Consider the following 16,107-nt stretch of genomic DNA (forward strand, 5'->3'; position numbering starts at 1 on the left):
CTTGTTTTTAAATTTAAAATAAAGAAAAAGAAAAAATGAAACATATCTGTATAGCCATAAATCAATAATGCATAATTATCTCGCAGTGCAGAGAAATGCGCGAAAAAGCCCGTTATTACGTGTTTTTTCTTCTGTGAAGCTTTCCCTGTGCATCATTGGATCTTGGCTATTCCTGATTATTTGTAGGCGGGTGTGGTGTGCGGGTATGATCTGTACGTTCAGCCGTTTGGCAGCTAGCAGCCTTTAAAATTCATAGATTTTTGGAAATATTCGTTACCAGGAATATTTTACCGTGAATTGCAGTTGATCCGATTTTTTTAGATTTAAATTACTGATAAATACCAAAAACTTCCAATTTTTAAAAAAAGTAGATTCTAATATCAAAAGCAATAACTAATAACTAAATGAAGCCTGGACTTTAAACACCCATTTACCTGGTACCTATAAACGGCAATAAAATCTACATTTTTGAATGAAAATTATTAAAATATGTTCTGGAAATATTCCTGTCGACATACCCACTACATATTTTTCCATATATTTGCCGCCGTAGACGTTGAAAAACCGATTTTTTTTATGTTGCAACTGAAAAGTAAGTTAATAATGGCTATAAAGCTGGTTAATGTCTTGATATCTCTTTTAGTTTCCGAGAGGAGGCATTTTACTCTCATCCCCATTTTATGGATCATTTTACATCTACTACTTACTAAAAGCACCGACTAGCTATTTTTTTTTAAATCTCAAAAGTTAGGACATGCTCTTTCTATTAAGACAACTATTAGTTATTTCTCGCATCGTATTATAAACAGCTTTCCGCGGATAAAGAATGTACACCTCGGGGCTAAAAAAAACTGGTTTTAATCTTATGATCGTACATTTTTTATTCGTAGAAATCTGGATATAATACGATGCTAGACATAGTTTTTTCGTATGGATGAGAACCAGTTCCTATCCACCGGATTCGAATGAATACGAGAGAAAATTTTCATCATAAAATCAGGGTAGGTAATAATTGGCTCAGAAATTACTAGAGTAGAAATTTATCAACCTCCGAACTCCTTTATGTAATGTGTATGAGTCCCGTAATTGAAGAAGAAAATACCCATCCTAATGGAAAATTCCAACCAACACTAGATTTTGGAACGCATGGCCCCTTAATTGTTAAACAGGTCGTCACATTGCATGGGTGTAGTGAAATGTAAAGTATTTTTTTATATTTAGGGGCTTTTTAGAAAACTAGCAGCTACACTTCTAGCATCCAGGGGCCCTGTTTTCGAAATGGTATTTTGTCTCTTGTAAAAAATGTACAATGTAGCTTCTCAAAGGTGATGGGAAGGTTTATAACTAATTTTGGGAGGGTACTTCAAACCCAGAAAAAAATTTACCCTCTCCCCCCAAAAAAATTTTTTACTTTTTATTTTAAAAACTAAAATAAAAATGGGGAGTGGGATCGAATTCAACCCTCACCACATCAAATTACCCTGGCGACATCTAGGGGCGATCCTATAAATATTAATAAATTGATTACTTATCCTATTATGCTTGTGTGCATATCAACACAAAAACAATAATAAGATTCTTGTTTTATATTTAAAATAACAAGTAAAATGTTTAGACTGTGGTAGCGTTGCATTGCTAAGTATGACGTATGGTTAAGTTACACACCATGTTGTGCTTTTAGACAAATAAACTTTGAGGTTCTTTTGTTCACAAAACTAAAACCAAAGTCTTGCAGATTTTCCGCATCGTATTATAAACAGCTTTCCGCGGATATAGAAGATTAAAACTAGTTTTTTAGCCCCAAAGTGCCGAAGGCACCGGCTAAAAAAACTGGTTTTAATCTCATATTTGTACATTTTTATATTCGTAGAAAGCTGGATATAATACGATGCTAGACATAGTTTTTTCGTATGGATGAGAACCGGTTCCTATCCACCGGATTCGAATGAATACGAGAAAAGATATTCTGCTCCTTTTTATCTAGTAACTTGAATGTATTTTTTTCATTTCATCAAGAAAGTATTTTCAGTAGTTTTTTTTCTAAGCAACTTTGCTTTTATCAAGCATTGTTAAAAGAGTTCAAACTATGAATTTAATTTTAGTTTTATTCATTTAAATACTTTGCTAATGGTTTTAGCGTTATAATTTATTAGAAATATGAGAAAAAAGATAAAAATTAAAGTAGAATAAACACAGCCGAGTCTCTACAAAAGGGCAGAAATCAATTTGCTAGCAGAAGATAAGAGTCTTCAACACTTGGGCCGGGTTGTTGTCTGGATTATACATCTAGTCTTATACATTTATTAAACAATAAATGTTTCCCAAAAATATTATGTAATATGCAAAGCTTAAAAGTGTCAACCAACTAAGATTTCATAAGAAGTAATCTTATGTAGGGTTTTTAGGGTGTACAAAAGTTCTTGAAAGTCAATATATGCTAACTTCGGCTTTGTTCATTGCTACGCAAAAATGTACGAATGGTATAAGAAGGCCTAGACAGAAAAAATTGCGCATTCGGCAATTAAAGATATTGAGCTTAGATAAGTATACTTACTTAACCAAACTCTTTAAAAAGGCAGCTAGGTACATAGACCATACTAAACAAATGAGGCATCCCAAATTAACAAAGTTAACTCTTATTTAAAAGTAGCAAGATGTCTGTCTTTTTTTAAAAGCTTTTCCATAATTAGGGTCGATAGCTTTTTTCGTTAATTTCGGCACGTTAGAGTTGTCCTATAGATTTTAAATTTTGCATAGTGATCCCTGTAGTAGTTGGGTACAATTTAGAATGCGTAACAACTCTATAGCGTTACCAGAATGTTTGTAAGTCTATTTTCAACAAGTTGATTTTTTCACTTTTTAACAACAAATTTTTATATGATCTAATTATCCGATTGATCTGATTTTTGGTATACTGAATCCTGGGACAACAAAATTTGATATTATAAGCTAAACAACTCTATAATCTAGTCCTAAAATGTAAGTATGTCCTTAATAATTATTCTGCATCAAGCAATTTTTCAACAAATTTACTTACAATTTTGCTTCGACCCTTATACATTTATATTCTGATTATTCAGTTCTGACACTATTCAAGTGTTAATGTCCGTTTGTCCTACAGTTTCAGAACTTCGCTTTTATGGATGTTGTCATCCTTGTTGTGTAGCGAACTATATTGCAGAATTATTTAGTTATATGCTTAAAGCTATGTAACTTGTTCAAGCTAGAATTAACAAAAGAGGATGTCCTGAATCTGATGCTAGCTTGAACAAAATTTGGTATTCCAACAACATCTCCATAACGACCAGGTAAATACTTTTTGAAGTCAAACGTTCTTTCTGTTATGCTGTATGGGGCCAAAACATGATTTCTAATCACAGCAGTGGTCTCCAAGCCAAAGACATATGTCAATAAATTTCCCAGAAGATCATTTTGCCAAACAAGATCACAAATGCTGAGCTTTTAAAGAGATGTCAGACATTAAACTGACAATACAACACAGTAAATGGAGATTGTTTGGGGCTTACAAAAAGGAATTGACATGATGATTTAAACAATCAAGCCTGACATGGAATTCCTAAGGAAATAGAAAACCAGGTAGACCAAAAACAAATTTGAGGAGAGAACTCCCATATATATAGACTACAAGATAAAGAAATCTTATCTCATCTTAGCGATGCATAAAGTCGTGCTAAATCTAAAGAAGATTGAAGAACCATTGTGCATGGCCTATCCTAATATATAAAGTAGTAAGCTTTTTTGTCTCGCTTAACGCTAAACCGATATAGTCCTCCTTTGCAGTGAAACTACTTATAGGTCTTGGGTTGGTTTTAGGCTATTTTATTTTTATAAAAAGTCCGGATAAGTATGGTTTTAGGCTATTTTTCTGCCCTTCCATATTCCTTCGATATAGAACCCCTAGATGCTAGGGGCGCAGCCGCTAGTGTTCTACAAAGAAGAAATAATTGGCTTTTATTTTGTCAATTAAGAAAAAGGTTAAATATTTTTTTCAAACGTTTTAACCAATAACTATGAAATAAAGATTAATTGAGATGATTAGAAATGTGGATATAGATTAGTCATCGCCTATTGTCTTATCACTTAAGATCCCTTTCGTTCATTTTAATTTAATTAGTATTAAGTAAAGTATCATATTCATGTAATTAAGCCTAATGTAAAAAATGGACAAATAATTAAATATTTATCAATTTTCAGCGTATATTTTATATTAATATTAACATAACATCATTAAGTTTGTCTGTCTAATCGGTCGGAGAGGGGGCATTAAACACTACCCCCTATTATATCAGCACTTAGGGATTAAATACAAAACTTTTTCAACAGGCGCAAATTAAATTAAATGGACGAAAATTTATTTCATAATAGCATTTTTTTAGTTTAACTGTATAATAATCCAAGATGTTGAAGAAAACAATTAGTTAATGCTTTTTAGTAGCGTAGCAACTCTATAAATCACTTTGTATGTTCGTCCGTCAGTGAGTTCGTAACGCTATAGGGGGGAAATATAGGGATTTACTCAGCTCCTATAAAAGATAGAATGCTGAAACTTTTTGACAACATTCCAATCATTAATTAGCACAATTAACTATAAAACATCAATGGCGGTCGGACTGCCTTTTTGCACGTTTTTGGCTGTTTTTATATTTTTCACATTTTCCCCCATATCTTTGGTGTTTATGGTCCGATTTAAAAAAAAAATTTCAGTTAAAGATATCAAAATTAAATTTCCTGTCGTTTGAAGAAAACAACAGTGACGGTCAGACTGCCTATTAGCAGGTTTTTGGCTATTTTTATATTTTTCTCATTTTTCCCCATATCTTTGGCTTTCGATTTTTAAATTTTTTTGCAATGACAGTATCAAAATATTTATTCCCATTTTTATGCGCATCTAGTATGTGTTTTTTGTGCTTCGCTACTTATGGATGTTGTCATCCTTGTTTTTAAATTTCTTATTAGATCATAGTTATTAATTAATTTTTATTTACCTTAATGTTAAATTAAACCAGAATAAAATTTTTCCTTGTCTTATGATATAGTTATATTTTCTTGTTTATACCGTATCATTACATGAATCTTTACACATGGTTTAGAGTCTGTAAAGTGGGAAATTTTTTATTATAGTGCCGACAATACTTATAATAAAGTAACAGGATGTCTGTTTGTCTGTATGTTTGTGTGTACCGAAGGATCTCGGTAACCGCTGAACCGATCGGGCTCTCCTTAACAGGGTAGCTTCTTATAGGTCCCGGGAAGGCTAATAACTATTTTGGGGGAGGGTATCACCACCCTCCCAAGAGAAATCAACCCTAGAAAAAAAATTACCCCCCCCCAAAACAATTTTTTTAATTTTTTAACTATAATTTAGAAAATCCCCCCCAAAAAACTTTTTCTTTTAAAATCTAAAATAAGAAATTGGGTTATCAAAGTACTCTCTCTCCTCAAGTGCCCCTCTAGAGGCCTCTAGGGGCGTAGCCGCTAGTAACATATTTAGTAATGATGAAATATTTCTTTAAAATACTAATAAATACTTTTAAATGAATGGCGTGCACAGCAATTCACCAGGGGTTTGTGAAAACATTATGGGTTGAAATAGGGGGAAGGAAGGCCTTCCCAATTTCAATTTTAAGGTGGGTGTTGACAGACACTGCCCCCCCCCCCTTCATTTTCTAATTTTATTTTTAAGAGCTTCTCGCTTATGGATCTTTGTATAGAAAACATTTACATAAAATAAATTGTAATTTTTCCTTCTCTATATATTTCTGCAGTGAGTTTAGTTATATAAGGAGCAACTTATTTTAAACCTAATATGACATAATAACTATACAAATATTGGTTTTAAGCTTAAAGGTATGGAATTATTATTACTTGAATGTTGCACCAGATTTGAATGTACTCTAATAAAGTGATATTCGCAACTGGCTAAAATAACGATATCCCCCGTTTACCCCCTTTACCCCATCGTCCCCTCCCTACTGTATGATCGAACTGACCAATAACTGAGATCAATATTAGCAACGTAAATTTACGACTTATTTTCCACTGTCAGCATATTCTATATCCATTGGATAAATCAATTATTTAAAATCACCAAACTCCGTCAGATCTAATCTTATTAGGTTAAAAATATATTTTTCTTAATTTAAGATATTATACAATGACAACATCCATAAAAGTGAAGCACTGAAACGGTATGACAGACGAACATTAACTCTTGTAGAGTGTCAGAACTGAATATACAAAATATAAATATGTAAGTTTTGACAAAATTATAACGTAAATTTAAAATGGACGTACGGACATTTTGGTAATGATTATAGAGTTGCTACGCTTTCTAAATCGTACCTAACTACTACAGGAATCACCATGCAAAGTTTGAAATCGCTAGGACAATTCTAACATGCCTAAATTAACGAAAAAAAAGCTATCCGTCACGGACGGCTGGACCGACCCTAATTATAGAAAAGCTTCGCTTTTAAAAATATAAAATCTAGAGTAGAATCACTTTTTTATATTTATAATTCTAGTTTGATTATGTAACTTAAACAGAGGAAATAATGAGGAAAATTGTAATAAGATTAATGGATTTTTGTAAAAACAAGACTAGTTAATAGAATGAAAAGATTTATTTACGAAAGATGCCAAAAAAAACACAATCATTAAAAATATATACGGACAATCTGGTGATGATTATAGAGTTGGTACGCTTCATAAATTTCACATCTTACAGGAATCATCATGCGAAGAATTCTTTTTCGTTAGTTGACGATATTGACAAAACCAAAATTGTGTTAAAATTAAGTCAAAAATAATCCATGTGACGTAATAGAAATGAGGGATTATCCATCTCTTTTTAAGGGGTGTTCTTTCCCACTTCTCCTCTCATCTCCCTCATTTTATTACGTCACATGGATCATTTTTAACACAATTTTAACACAATTTGGGCTTTGTCATGATGTTTGCATAATGAAATGATAACACATAAACGTTACACACAGACAAAAGGACTGATAAGGCAAATTGTAAAGTATCTTTGCAAATAAAAATTTGACATACTTTTATATTTTGTATGTGGAAAGTAAATCGTAACGTCCTATATTATTAAAATTTTGGCCCCAAGCCAAGATATGGTTGATTTATAATTAAAATTACTCATTCAAAATATTTTCAATTATAACGGCCCCGATTATTTTTGGTAAATTTCAGATTTATATCGACACACTAGAAATGAAATTTTGTAAAAATCTTTAAAATTGATATCACACAAAAGCTTTAAAAACAGGTCTTTTGCAGATTTTAAAAACTTTTCAGTGCTAGTGTGGTCGCAATTTTTTAATTACAGAAAAAAAATATTTTGCATAAATCAACCATTTTTTGGCTGGGGGCTAAAATTGTAACAAAATTTTACCAGGACGGGACGCTTTAGTGGAAAGTACTGATAACAACTATGATGCATGGTCTTTAGTAAGTTCTACGCTGTAAAAAAAAGATTGTTGGCCTTTCAAAACTTTTTTCCGGGGATCTAATGGGATAAGAAAATGGACCATAAATTGATGTACATTGTACATTCCCAATCATGATACACAAAACTTTCCTTTTTTTGTAGATTACAACAATTAGTTGAAACGTTTGGTCACTCAACTCAATGATAAACCAATCAAAATTCGATAAAAGACTTAAAAGTTCCTATGCCAACGAATAAGAAAACGTTTTTAAAAAACTGTTGGGACTAGTATATTAAACAGCCCAATGTCCCCTCCCTCACTGCATTTGATTAAGAGGAAAAACAAAAATAAATAAGTCTAACCAACTCACCAAGGGGTTCGTCAAGAGAAAAGACTTAGGCAAATGATTAAAATCTTATTTTTTACAGTGTATGTATATGCTTGGACTAATGGTTATAGGAAAAAGGTGGATATTATGACAGGGGGGAAATTATAGTCAATTTAGCTAGCTAATATGGACCTCATTTATTGGTCAGTTCGTTGATAAAGTAGGAGAGGAGGGGATGGAGGAAAGGGAGTGGATGGGTGGTATCGTGATTTTAGCTAGCCTCGAGCATCACTTTACATGAAAATCTGGTGTAACATCCAAGTAATAAAATATCCATTACATGCTAGGACTAGAGAAATGATATATTGCGTTAATCTAGTGGAAACTTTTAGATATCATTTCATAAAGTCACTGCAAATAGAATATTTACATCAGTGCGTCAGCCGCGACTTAGCCTCTATTTAAAACCCGCTATGCCTCCTAGAGGCCTTTAGGGGTCGTTGAGAAGGTGGGGAGGGAGGAGTCGATCCTCCACTTTTTTCTAGGGTAGATTTCTCTTGTGAGAGTGGTGCACAGAGCACAGACAGACAGTAAATGTTTTTTGAGGTTTAGCGAATATTATTTAAGGAAAAAATATATGTTTTGATTATTTGTTTTATTTATTTAGTTTCATAATAATATTAATATTATTTTTTTATTGTCTAAAGATTACATAAATTAACAATGTCTAATAATATACAAAAAGTTGGAGGCTAAGTAAATGTTTTTTTTTACATATAAAAGGTACTTATTGATATGATTATGTACATAGGTTAAAAGTGGTTTGTCCCACGAGGAGGTGGGGGGTTAACCACCCCCCCCCCCCCTTAAATATATTCATTCAAAAACATCTTCACTTAATGAATTGTTAAATTCCTATAAGCGTGGTTTTCACAAACAAACAAAGAAAATAGCCTAAAACCTTGGTATGGCCCAAATAGATATAGATCTTGAAAAGTAGATCCCGATCGGTCCAGTAGATTGTGAGACAGTCAGACATCGTTCTACTCATATCATATATACATGTAAAAATAAAATAATAATTATAAAATTTGACTATAATATTTTTTTTGCTGTATGTATTCTTTTTTTCATTTTCTTCATCTTTTTCAGTTTGCATTTATCTAAAATATAAATATAAATTGTAAATTCATAGATTATGACAAAATTGTATCTTTTTATATCTAACTATCGGCTGCGCTCCTAGCCTCTGGGGGCTTTGTATTTGAAAGGGTAGAGAAGAGCAGAAAAATAGTCTAAAACCATCCCAAAACATAAATCGAAAAAAAAATTGACTAAAACTAACCCGGACCTATGAGAAGCTTCTCTAAAACAGAGAAACCAACCGGTTTTGTGATTATTGAGATCCTAAACTTCAGACAAGAAACTCTTACTACTTTACATAGTAAGTTAAAGAACTAAAAGTTAAATATATCCTTTGCAAAAATTGTCTGGAAAAGATGTTTTTTACTTAACTAAGAATGATGAAAAAAAATAAATAATAGTTATTTCTCGCATCGTATTATAAACGGCTTTCCGCAGATATAGAATGTACAATTATAAGATTAAAACCAGTTTTTTAGACCCGAGGTGCCGAAGGCTTGGTCTAAAAAAACTGGTTTTAATCTTATGATTGTACATTTTTATATTCGTAGAAAGCTGGATGTAATACGATACTAGACATAGTCTTTTCGCATGGATGAGAACCGGTTCCTATCCACCGGATTCAAAGCAATACGATAAATTACAATACCTGCAATTCCTTTTCATATTCCGCCTTCATGACAAACTTTTGAATTTTTCCTTAGAAAAAAAAGATTAAAAATTCCAAATTCAAAGAAGTTTCACTTTTTACCATATCATCTCTTTAACTAAAAACTCTTACTCTTCAGTCGCGCAAAAAAATTCTGACGTCATATAAATGAGGGATGAGGAGAGGAGAAGTGAGAAAGAAAACCCCTAAAAAGAGATGGATAATCCAGGAATAGGTATTTATAACCAACAATATATATATACCCAGCTGGCTAAAGTAATGATACCAAGCATCCAACCCCTTTACCCAATCTCCTCAATAACCTGACCAATAAATGAGGTCCATATTAGGAATATTACCTGTCACAGTGGTGGGGAATTCATTAACAACCTTGACGTATCTGGGAATCTTGAAGTGGGATAACTAAAATATAATATGGACTATTATTTGTTCTAGAAGCTTTCCTATAACTTTATTGTGGGATAACTAAATATAATATGGACTATTATTTGTTCTAGGAGCTATGCTATAACTTTATTGTGGGATAACTAAAATATAATATGGACTATTATTTGTTCTAGAACCTTTACTATAACTTTGTTGTGGAATAACTAAATATAATATGGACTATTATTTGTTCTAGAAGCTTTACTATAACTTTATTGTGGGATTACTAAATATAATATGGACTATTATTTGTTCAAGAAGTTTTACTATAACTTTATTGTGGGATTACTAAAATATATTATGAACTATTATTTGTTCTAGAAGCTTTACTATAACTTTATTGTGGGATAACTAAAATATAATATAGACTATTATTTGTTTTAGAATCTTTACTATAACATTATTGTGAATTAACTAAAATATAATATGGACTATTATTTGTTTTAGAAGCTTTACTATAACTTTATTGTGGGATAACTAAAATATAATATGGACTATTATTTGTTCTAGAAGCTTTACTATAACTTTATTGTGAGATAACTAAAATATAATATGGGCTATTATTTGTTCAAGAAGCTTTACTTTAACTTTATTGTGGGATAACTAAAATATAATATGGACTATTATTTGTTCAATAGGCTTTACTATAACTTTATTGTGGGATAACTAAAATATAATATGGACTATTATTTGTTCAAGAAGCTTTCCTATAACTTTATTGTGGGATAACTAAAATATAATATGGACTATTATTTGTTCAAGAAGCTTTACTATAACTTTATTGTGGGATAACTAAAATATAATATGGACTATTATTTGTTCAATAGGCTTTACTATAACTTTATTGTGGGATAACTAAAATATAATATGGACTATTATTTGTTCAAGAAGCTTTACTATAACTTTATTGTGTGATAACTAAAATATAATATTGACTATTATTTGTTCTAGAAGCTTTACTATAACTTTATTGTGGGATAACTAAAATATAATATGGACTATTATTTGTTCCAGAAGCTTTACTATAACTTTATTGTGGGATAACTAAAATATAATATGGACTATTATTTGTTCAATAGGCTTTACTATAACTTTATTGTGGAATAACTAAAATATAATATGGACTATTATTTGTTCTAGAAGTTTTACTATAACTTTATTGTGGTATAACTAAAATATAATATGGACTATTATTTGTTCAAGAAGTTTTACTATAACTTTATTGTGGGATAACTAAAATTTAATATGGACTATTATTTGTTCAATAGGCTTTACTATAACTTTATTGTGGGATAACTAAAATATAATATGGACTATTATTTGTTCAAGAAGCTTTACTTTAACTTTATTGTGGGATAACTAAAATATAATATGGACTATTATTTGTTCAATAGGCTTTACTATAACTTTATTGTGGGATAACTAAAATATAATATGGACTATTATTTGTTCAAGAAGCTTTACTATAACTTTATTGTGTGATAACTAAAATATAATATTGACTATTATTTGTTCTAGAAGCTTTACTATAACTTTATTGTGGGATAACTAAAATATAATATGGACTATTATTTGTTCCAGAAGCTTTACTATAACTTTATTGTGGGATAACTAAAATATAATATGGACTATTATTTGTTCAATAGGCTTTACTATAACTTTATTGTGGAATAACTAAAATATAATATGGACTATTATTTGTTCTAGAAGTTTTACTATAACTTTATTGTGGTATAACTAAAATATAATATGGACTATTATTTGTTCAAGAAGTTTTACTATAACTTTATTGTGGGATAACTAAAATTTAATATGGACTATTATTTGTTCAATAGGCTTTACTATAACTTTATTGTGGGATAACTAAAATATAATATGGACTATTATTTGTTCAATAGGCTTTACTTTAACTTTATTGTGGGATAACTAAAATATAATATGGACTATTATTTGTTCAATAGGCTTTACTATAACTTTATTGTGGGATAACTAAAATATAATATGGACTATTATTTGTTCAAGAAGCTTTACTTTAACTTTATTGTGGGATAACTAAAATATAATATGGACTATTATTTGTTCAATAGGCTTTACTATAACTTTATTGTGGGATAACTAAAATATAATATGGACTATTATTTGTTCAATAGGCTTTACTATAACTTTATTGTGGGATAACTAAAATATAATATGGACTATTATTTGTTCAAGAAGTTTTACTATAACTATATTGTGGGATAACTAAAATATAATATGGACTATTATTTGTTCAAGAAGCTTTACTATAACTTTATTGTGGGATAACTAAAATATAATATGGACAATTACTTATGGTAATTACTTAAGACATTTTAAATTTCAAACCTTGATTATGATTTCTGTAACATTGATGTCCAATTTCGCCATAGGATGGCATCTTTAAGATTAACTTAGGAAAGGCCAGATGTTTAATTTAATCATATTAGATGATACTACCTACTTTACTTTGTAAAAGGCGATTCCTTCCTAACAAAAATCAGGTATAGTCCCTTTCGTGGCAACGCTCCTTAGGGGGCGATTCTTCGTTTTTTCACAGTAGCTTTTCTCCTATTTCTAGCCCCTGCGCGGGATTCTAACCCTGCGGGGCTAAATGCCTAACCCTGTAAGGCAATCACCTAATCCAATATAACCTAACCTAACCTAAAAGAACCTATCAACGGTCATTTTAAAAATACGACGAATTGCTCTATAAGGGGCGTTACCACGAAAGGGACTACTCCCCAAAAATCAAGTTATTTAGCCAAACTTTGTAGGCCAGTGTTTTAAACAGCCCAATGTCCACTCCCTCAATGATTTACAAAAGACTCAAAATAATAACCTGTCTCTTTGATACAACCCTAAGCTTGTTTGTTTTGATATGTTGATACTTCTTTTTATGAAAATTGTCATCCTTGTTTTGCTTTGACTATATTAAGGTTTACCTTTCCTTTGCAGAATAATTTGATACAATTATCTGTGAGACTAGAACCCTGGGTTAATTTAATCCAGGCAGCTAACTCTTCTCCCATTCGCTCATCAGATACTCCAAACGCCTAAAATAACTCCTGTTTTTGTTTAAAGGTGACTAATAAGAGAAGTCAACTGTTGATGGAGGTTAATGAAAAAAATCAACAACATAGCGCATTTAACCCCCTCCTTTAAATTTTAGCCTTTATGTAAAAAAAATCATTCCAACCCCCCACCCTCTTCCAGAGTTTTACTGCACTATTTTACTCCTCCTTAAAAAATTAAAAAGTTTCAAATTATTTCAAAATCTTTTTCAGATTTGACATTCTAATTTTTAGGTGTTTCGTTTGACCCTTAACGGTGGGGAATAGGGGCGTTTTATAATGTCATGAAAATCCGCCGCCGTTTTCCCACCGAACGCCTAATTTGGCAGCTGACAGCTGCCAAGCACAACTACCACCGCCGAAATTAATATTATGATAAATCTAATATAAAATTTAGATAAAATAAACCAAGTAATGAAAGGAAATTGTTTCTCGCTTCTGGCTAAAATAACGATACCCTCCATCCATCCTCTTTACTCCATCCCCTCCCCTCCTACTGGATGAACGAATTGACCATTAAATGAGGTCCAAATGAGGTCAATATATGTTCGTATATCCTATATCAAATACTAAACATAGGGGCATAATAGTTATTTCTCGCATCGTATTATAAACTGCTTTCCGCGGATATAGAATGTACAATTATAAGATTAAAACCAGTTTTTTTAGCCCCGAGGTGCCGAGGTGTAGAATGTTGGATATAATACGATGCTAGACATAGTTTTTTCGTATGGATGAGAACCGGTTCCTATCCACCGGATTCGAATGAATACGAGAAATGTTTCTACCTGGGCTTCTTGTATTTCAGGATGGGTGTGTAAAAATTCTTCTACTTCTCTAAAAAAAAGAACAATTAATCAAAATTTTAGAATTGTATAGAAAATTAGAGATAAACACAAGAGGGGGAAAGGGTTAAATAACTGTATTTCCCTATCGCAATGACACTCAATTGGGTCTTTGGAAAATCAACCAATGGTAACGGGAATATTGACAGAGCCAAGTAGAAGAAAACAATTTGCTAGCAGACGAAAAAGGTCATTGAAAAAAAGGGGGAAGTAGTTATTTGTATATACAATATACTATAGATCTGTTATAGAGACTTGGTGACTGTTGGACATGATGTCGACGTAGATCAGATGAAAGTTAAATAGCTGTCACTATAGCATGTCGAAAATGTTACTTATTGCCATGCGTCAGTACAGCTGTTCACGTCCAATTGGAAGCTTCTCTATAACTAAGATAAGCTTGATCGTAGGGATAGCATCTAAAGTTGATTTCATCATGTCAGACTTGTTCTATTGATTTAAAACTTTTAAATTCTAATAACTGTAATAGTCAGTATCAATATTTTTGTTAGCCCCGAGGATCCAAAGGCCCGGTCTAAAAAAACTGGTACTAATTTTATAATTTTTATTTTAATCTTCGTGGAAAATTATCTTAATATGATTTTTCAGTATGGCTGAGAAACTGTTCTAAACCAGCGGATATTGATCGGTTTCGAAGCCATTCTTCGATATTACTTATGAAAGCCCTTCTCAAGATATCAAAGAGTCAAATTTTGTTATTTAAGGTACCTACTGCATTGTTTATTGTAACATAAAATTATTAAAAGTACATGAAATTTATGTTATATTGACTCTTAAAGTCAGAGAGGGAGGAAACAATGTAGTTTAAATTATACTTATACCCAAAAAACTTGCTTTCATTCATCTTTATATACCTAATATTGATTGGCTAGTTCATCTTTTAACCAAATATTTAAATCTACAGAAGGGGTAATTTGGTTAACCATCATTGGGTATGTAGATAAATCTTTCGTGATTTTATCTTATCCCTTGAGATCCCTGTTTAAAGTGGACATAACATATTGAAGCAGCAAAATTTGTAAATTTTGTAAATCAAAGTTTTGAGTGGCTACTCCTCTATTCAAATAGATTCATAATAGACTTAACAGAATAGATAAAAGGCATTTAGTGCATTGTATTATAGACAGTGAAAAATTATTAAATTAAACTAGTTTGAGTGGCCCCATGGGAATGAAGCCACGGTCTAACAAAACTGCAACTTGAATTAATTTTTCTACTTTTATTTTAATGTTCGTGGAAAATTGTATGTACAACGATTTCTAAATGATTTTCAGTATGTTTGATAACTGGTTCTAATCCAGCGGATATTAATCTGTTTCGTAGCTATACTTGGATAGATAATATATCACTTCTAGAATACAGATATGTAACAATAGTTCTTATTTCTTGTGTAGGACAAAAGTATTGCTTAATATAACCAACTTGCCATTGACAGAAATTAATAATCTATATCTTAATTTCTTTATTCGGTTGGGGCAATTTGTATAAGAAATTTTTTTTGCGATTTTCAACAAATTATGCCTTAAAAACCGGTTTTTCTAAAGTTCCTATTTTTGGAAGATTTTTGTATCATGACAAATTTGAAGAGTGTGCAAAAAAAAACACACTGTAATATGTTTAGCGTGTTTATAGGTAAAGACATATTTTAAGTCTTTTAAAATGTAAATAAGTTCATATCAACCATCTTGTATTTAAGTAATTTTGGGGTCTCATAATTTTATTTAGATTTTTTACTAAGCAAATGTATCGATGACAGTCAATTCATAATGCACTTATACTTCCATGCTTTCAATTTTGAAAGTAATGTGTAGTAGATGTTCAAAATGGTCCTAAAAATAAAAAAATCTCTAATCCAAATCATCCATTACACATGAGTAAAGTCCATAACTTTGAAGTATACATTTATGTTTAGTTTAGTTTACATATATATATATTGTATTTCTATATCTCTAATAGAGATAAGTTTCCTAGAAGCTTGTATCTAACAAATATCAATAGTCTGCTATTGTTCATATTGATTGTATTAGTTATGGTTCGTCTGCTTGGAGCAAAACCTTTTCTCGGCATACCATGCACTAGTTTTTTTTTAATTTACCAAGAAAGTAAAGTTACATTGATTCTT

The 16,107-nt window shown here is 31.1% G+C and overlaps 1 protein-coding gene across 4 annotated transcripts in view; it reads right to left on the minus strand.

Moving 5' to 3' along the window:
- Positions 1–8,431: 8,431 nt before the first annotated feature.
- Positions 8,432–16,107, minus strand: part of LOC145328014 (medium-chain acyl-CoA ligase ACSF2, mitochondrial-like) — a 40,523-nt gene continuing 32,847 nt past the window's right edge. For all 4 annotated transcript variants that reach the window (XM_080171550.1, XM_080171549.1, XM_080171547.1 and 1 more), the window contains 5 exons: positions 13,908–13,956; positions 12,991–13,101; positions 9,943–10,006; positions 9,584–9,633; positions 8,432–8,954 (listed from right to left, as the gene is read on the minus strand). In XM_080171550.1, the coding sequence (XP_080027676.1) occupies positions 8,940–8,954; positions 9,584–9,633; positions 9,943–10,006; positions 12,991–13,101; positions 13,908–13,956 (289 nt within the window). In that variant the 3' untranslated portion in view covers positions 8,432–8,939. The remainder of the gene's footprint in view (positions 8,955–9,583; positions 9,634–9,942; positions 10,007–12,990; positions 13,102–13,907; positions 13,957–16,107) is intronic.

Source organism: Acartia tonsa, chromosome 9 (assembly GCF_053477335.1).
Source record: "Acartia tonsa isolate MP-2025a chromosome 9, ASM5347733v1, whole genome shotgun sequence".
NCBI classification, from domain to species: Eukaryota; Metazoa; Arthropoda; class Copepoda; order Calanoida; family Acartiidae; genus Acartia; species Acartia tonsa.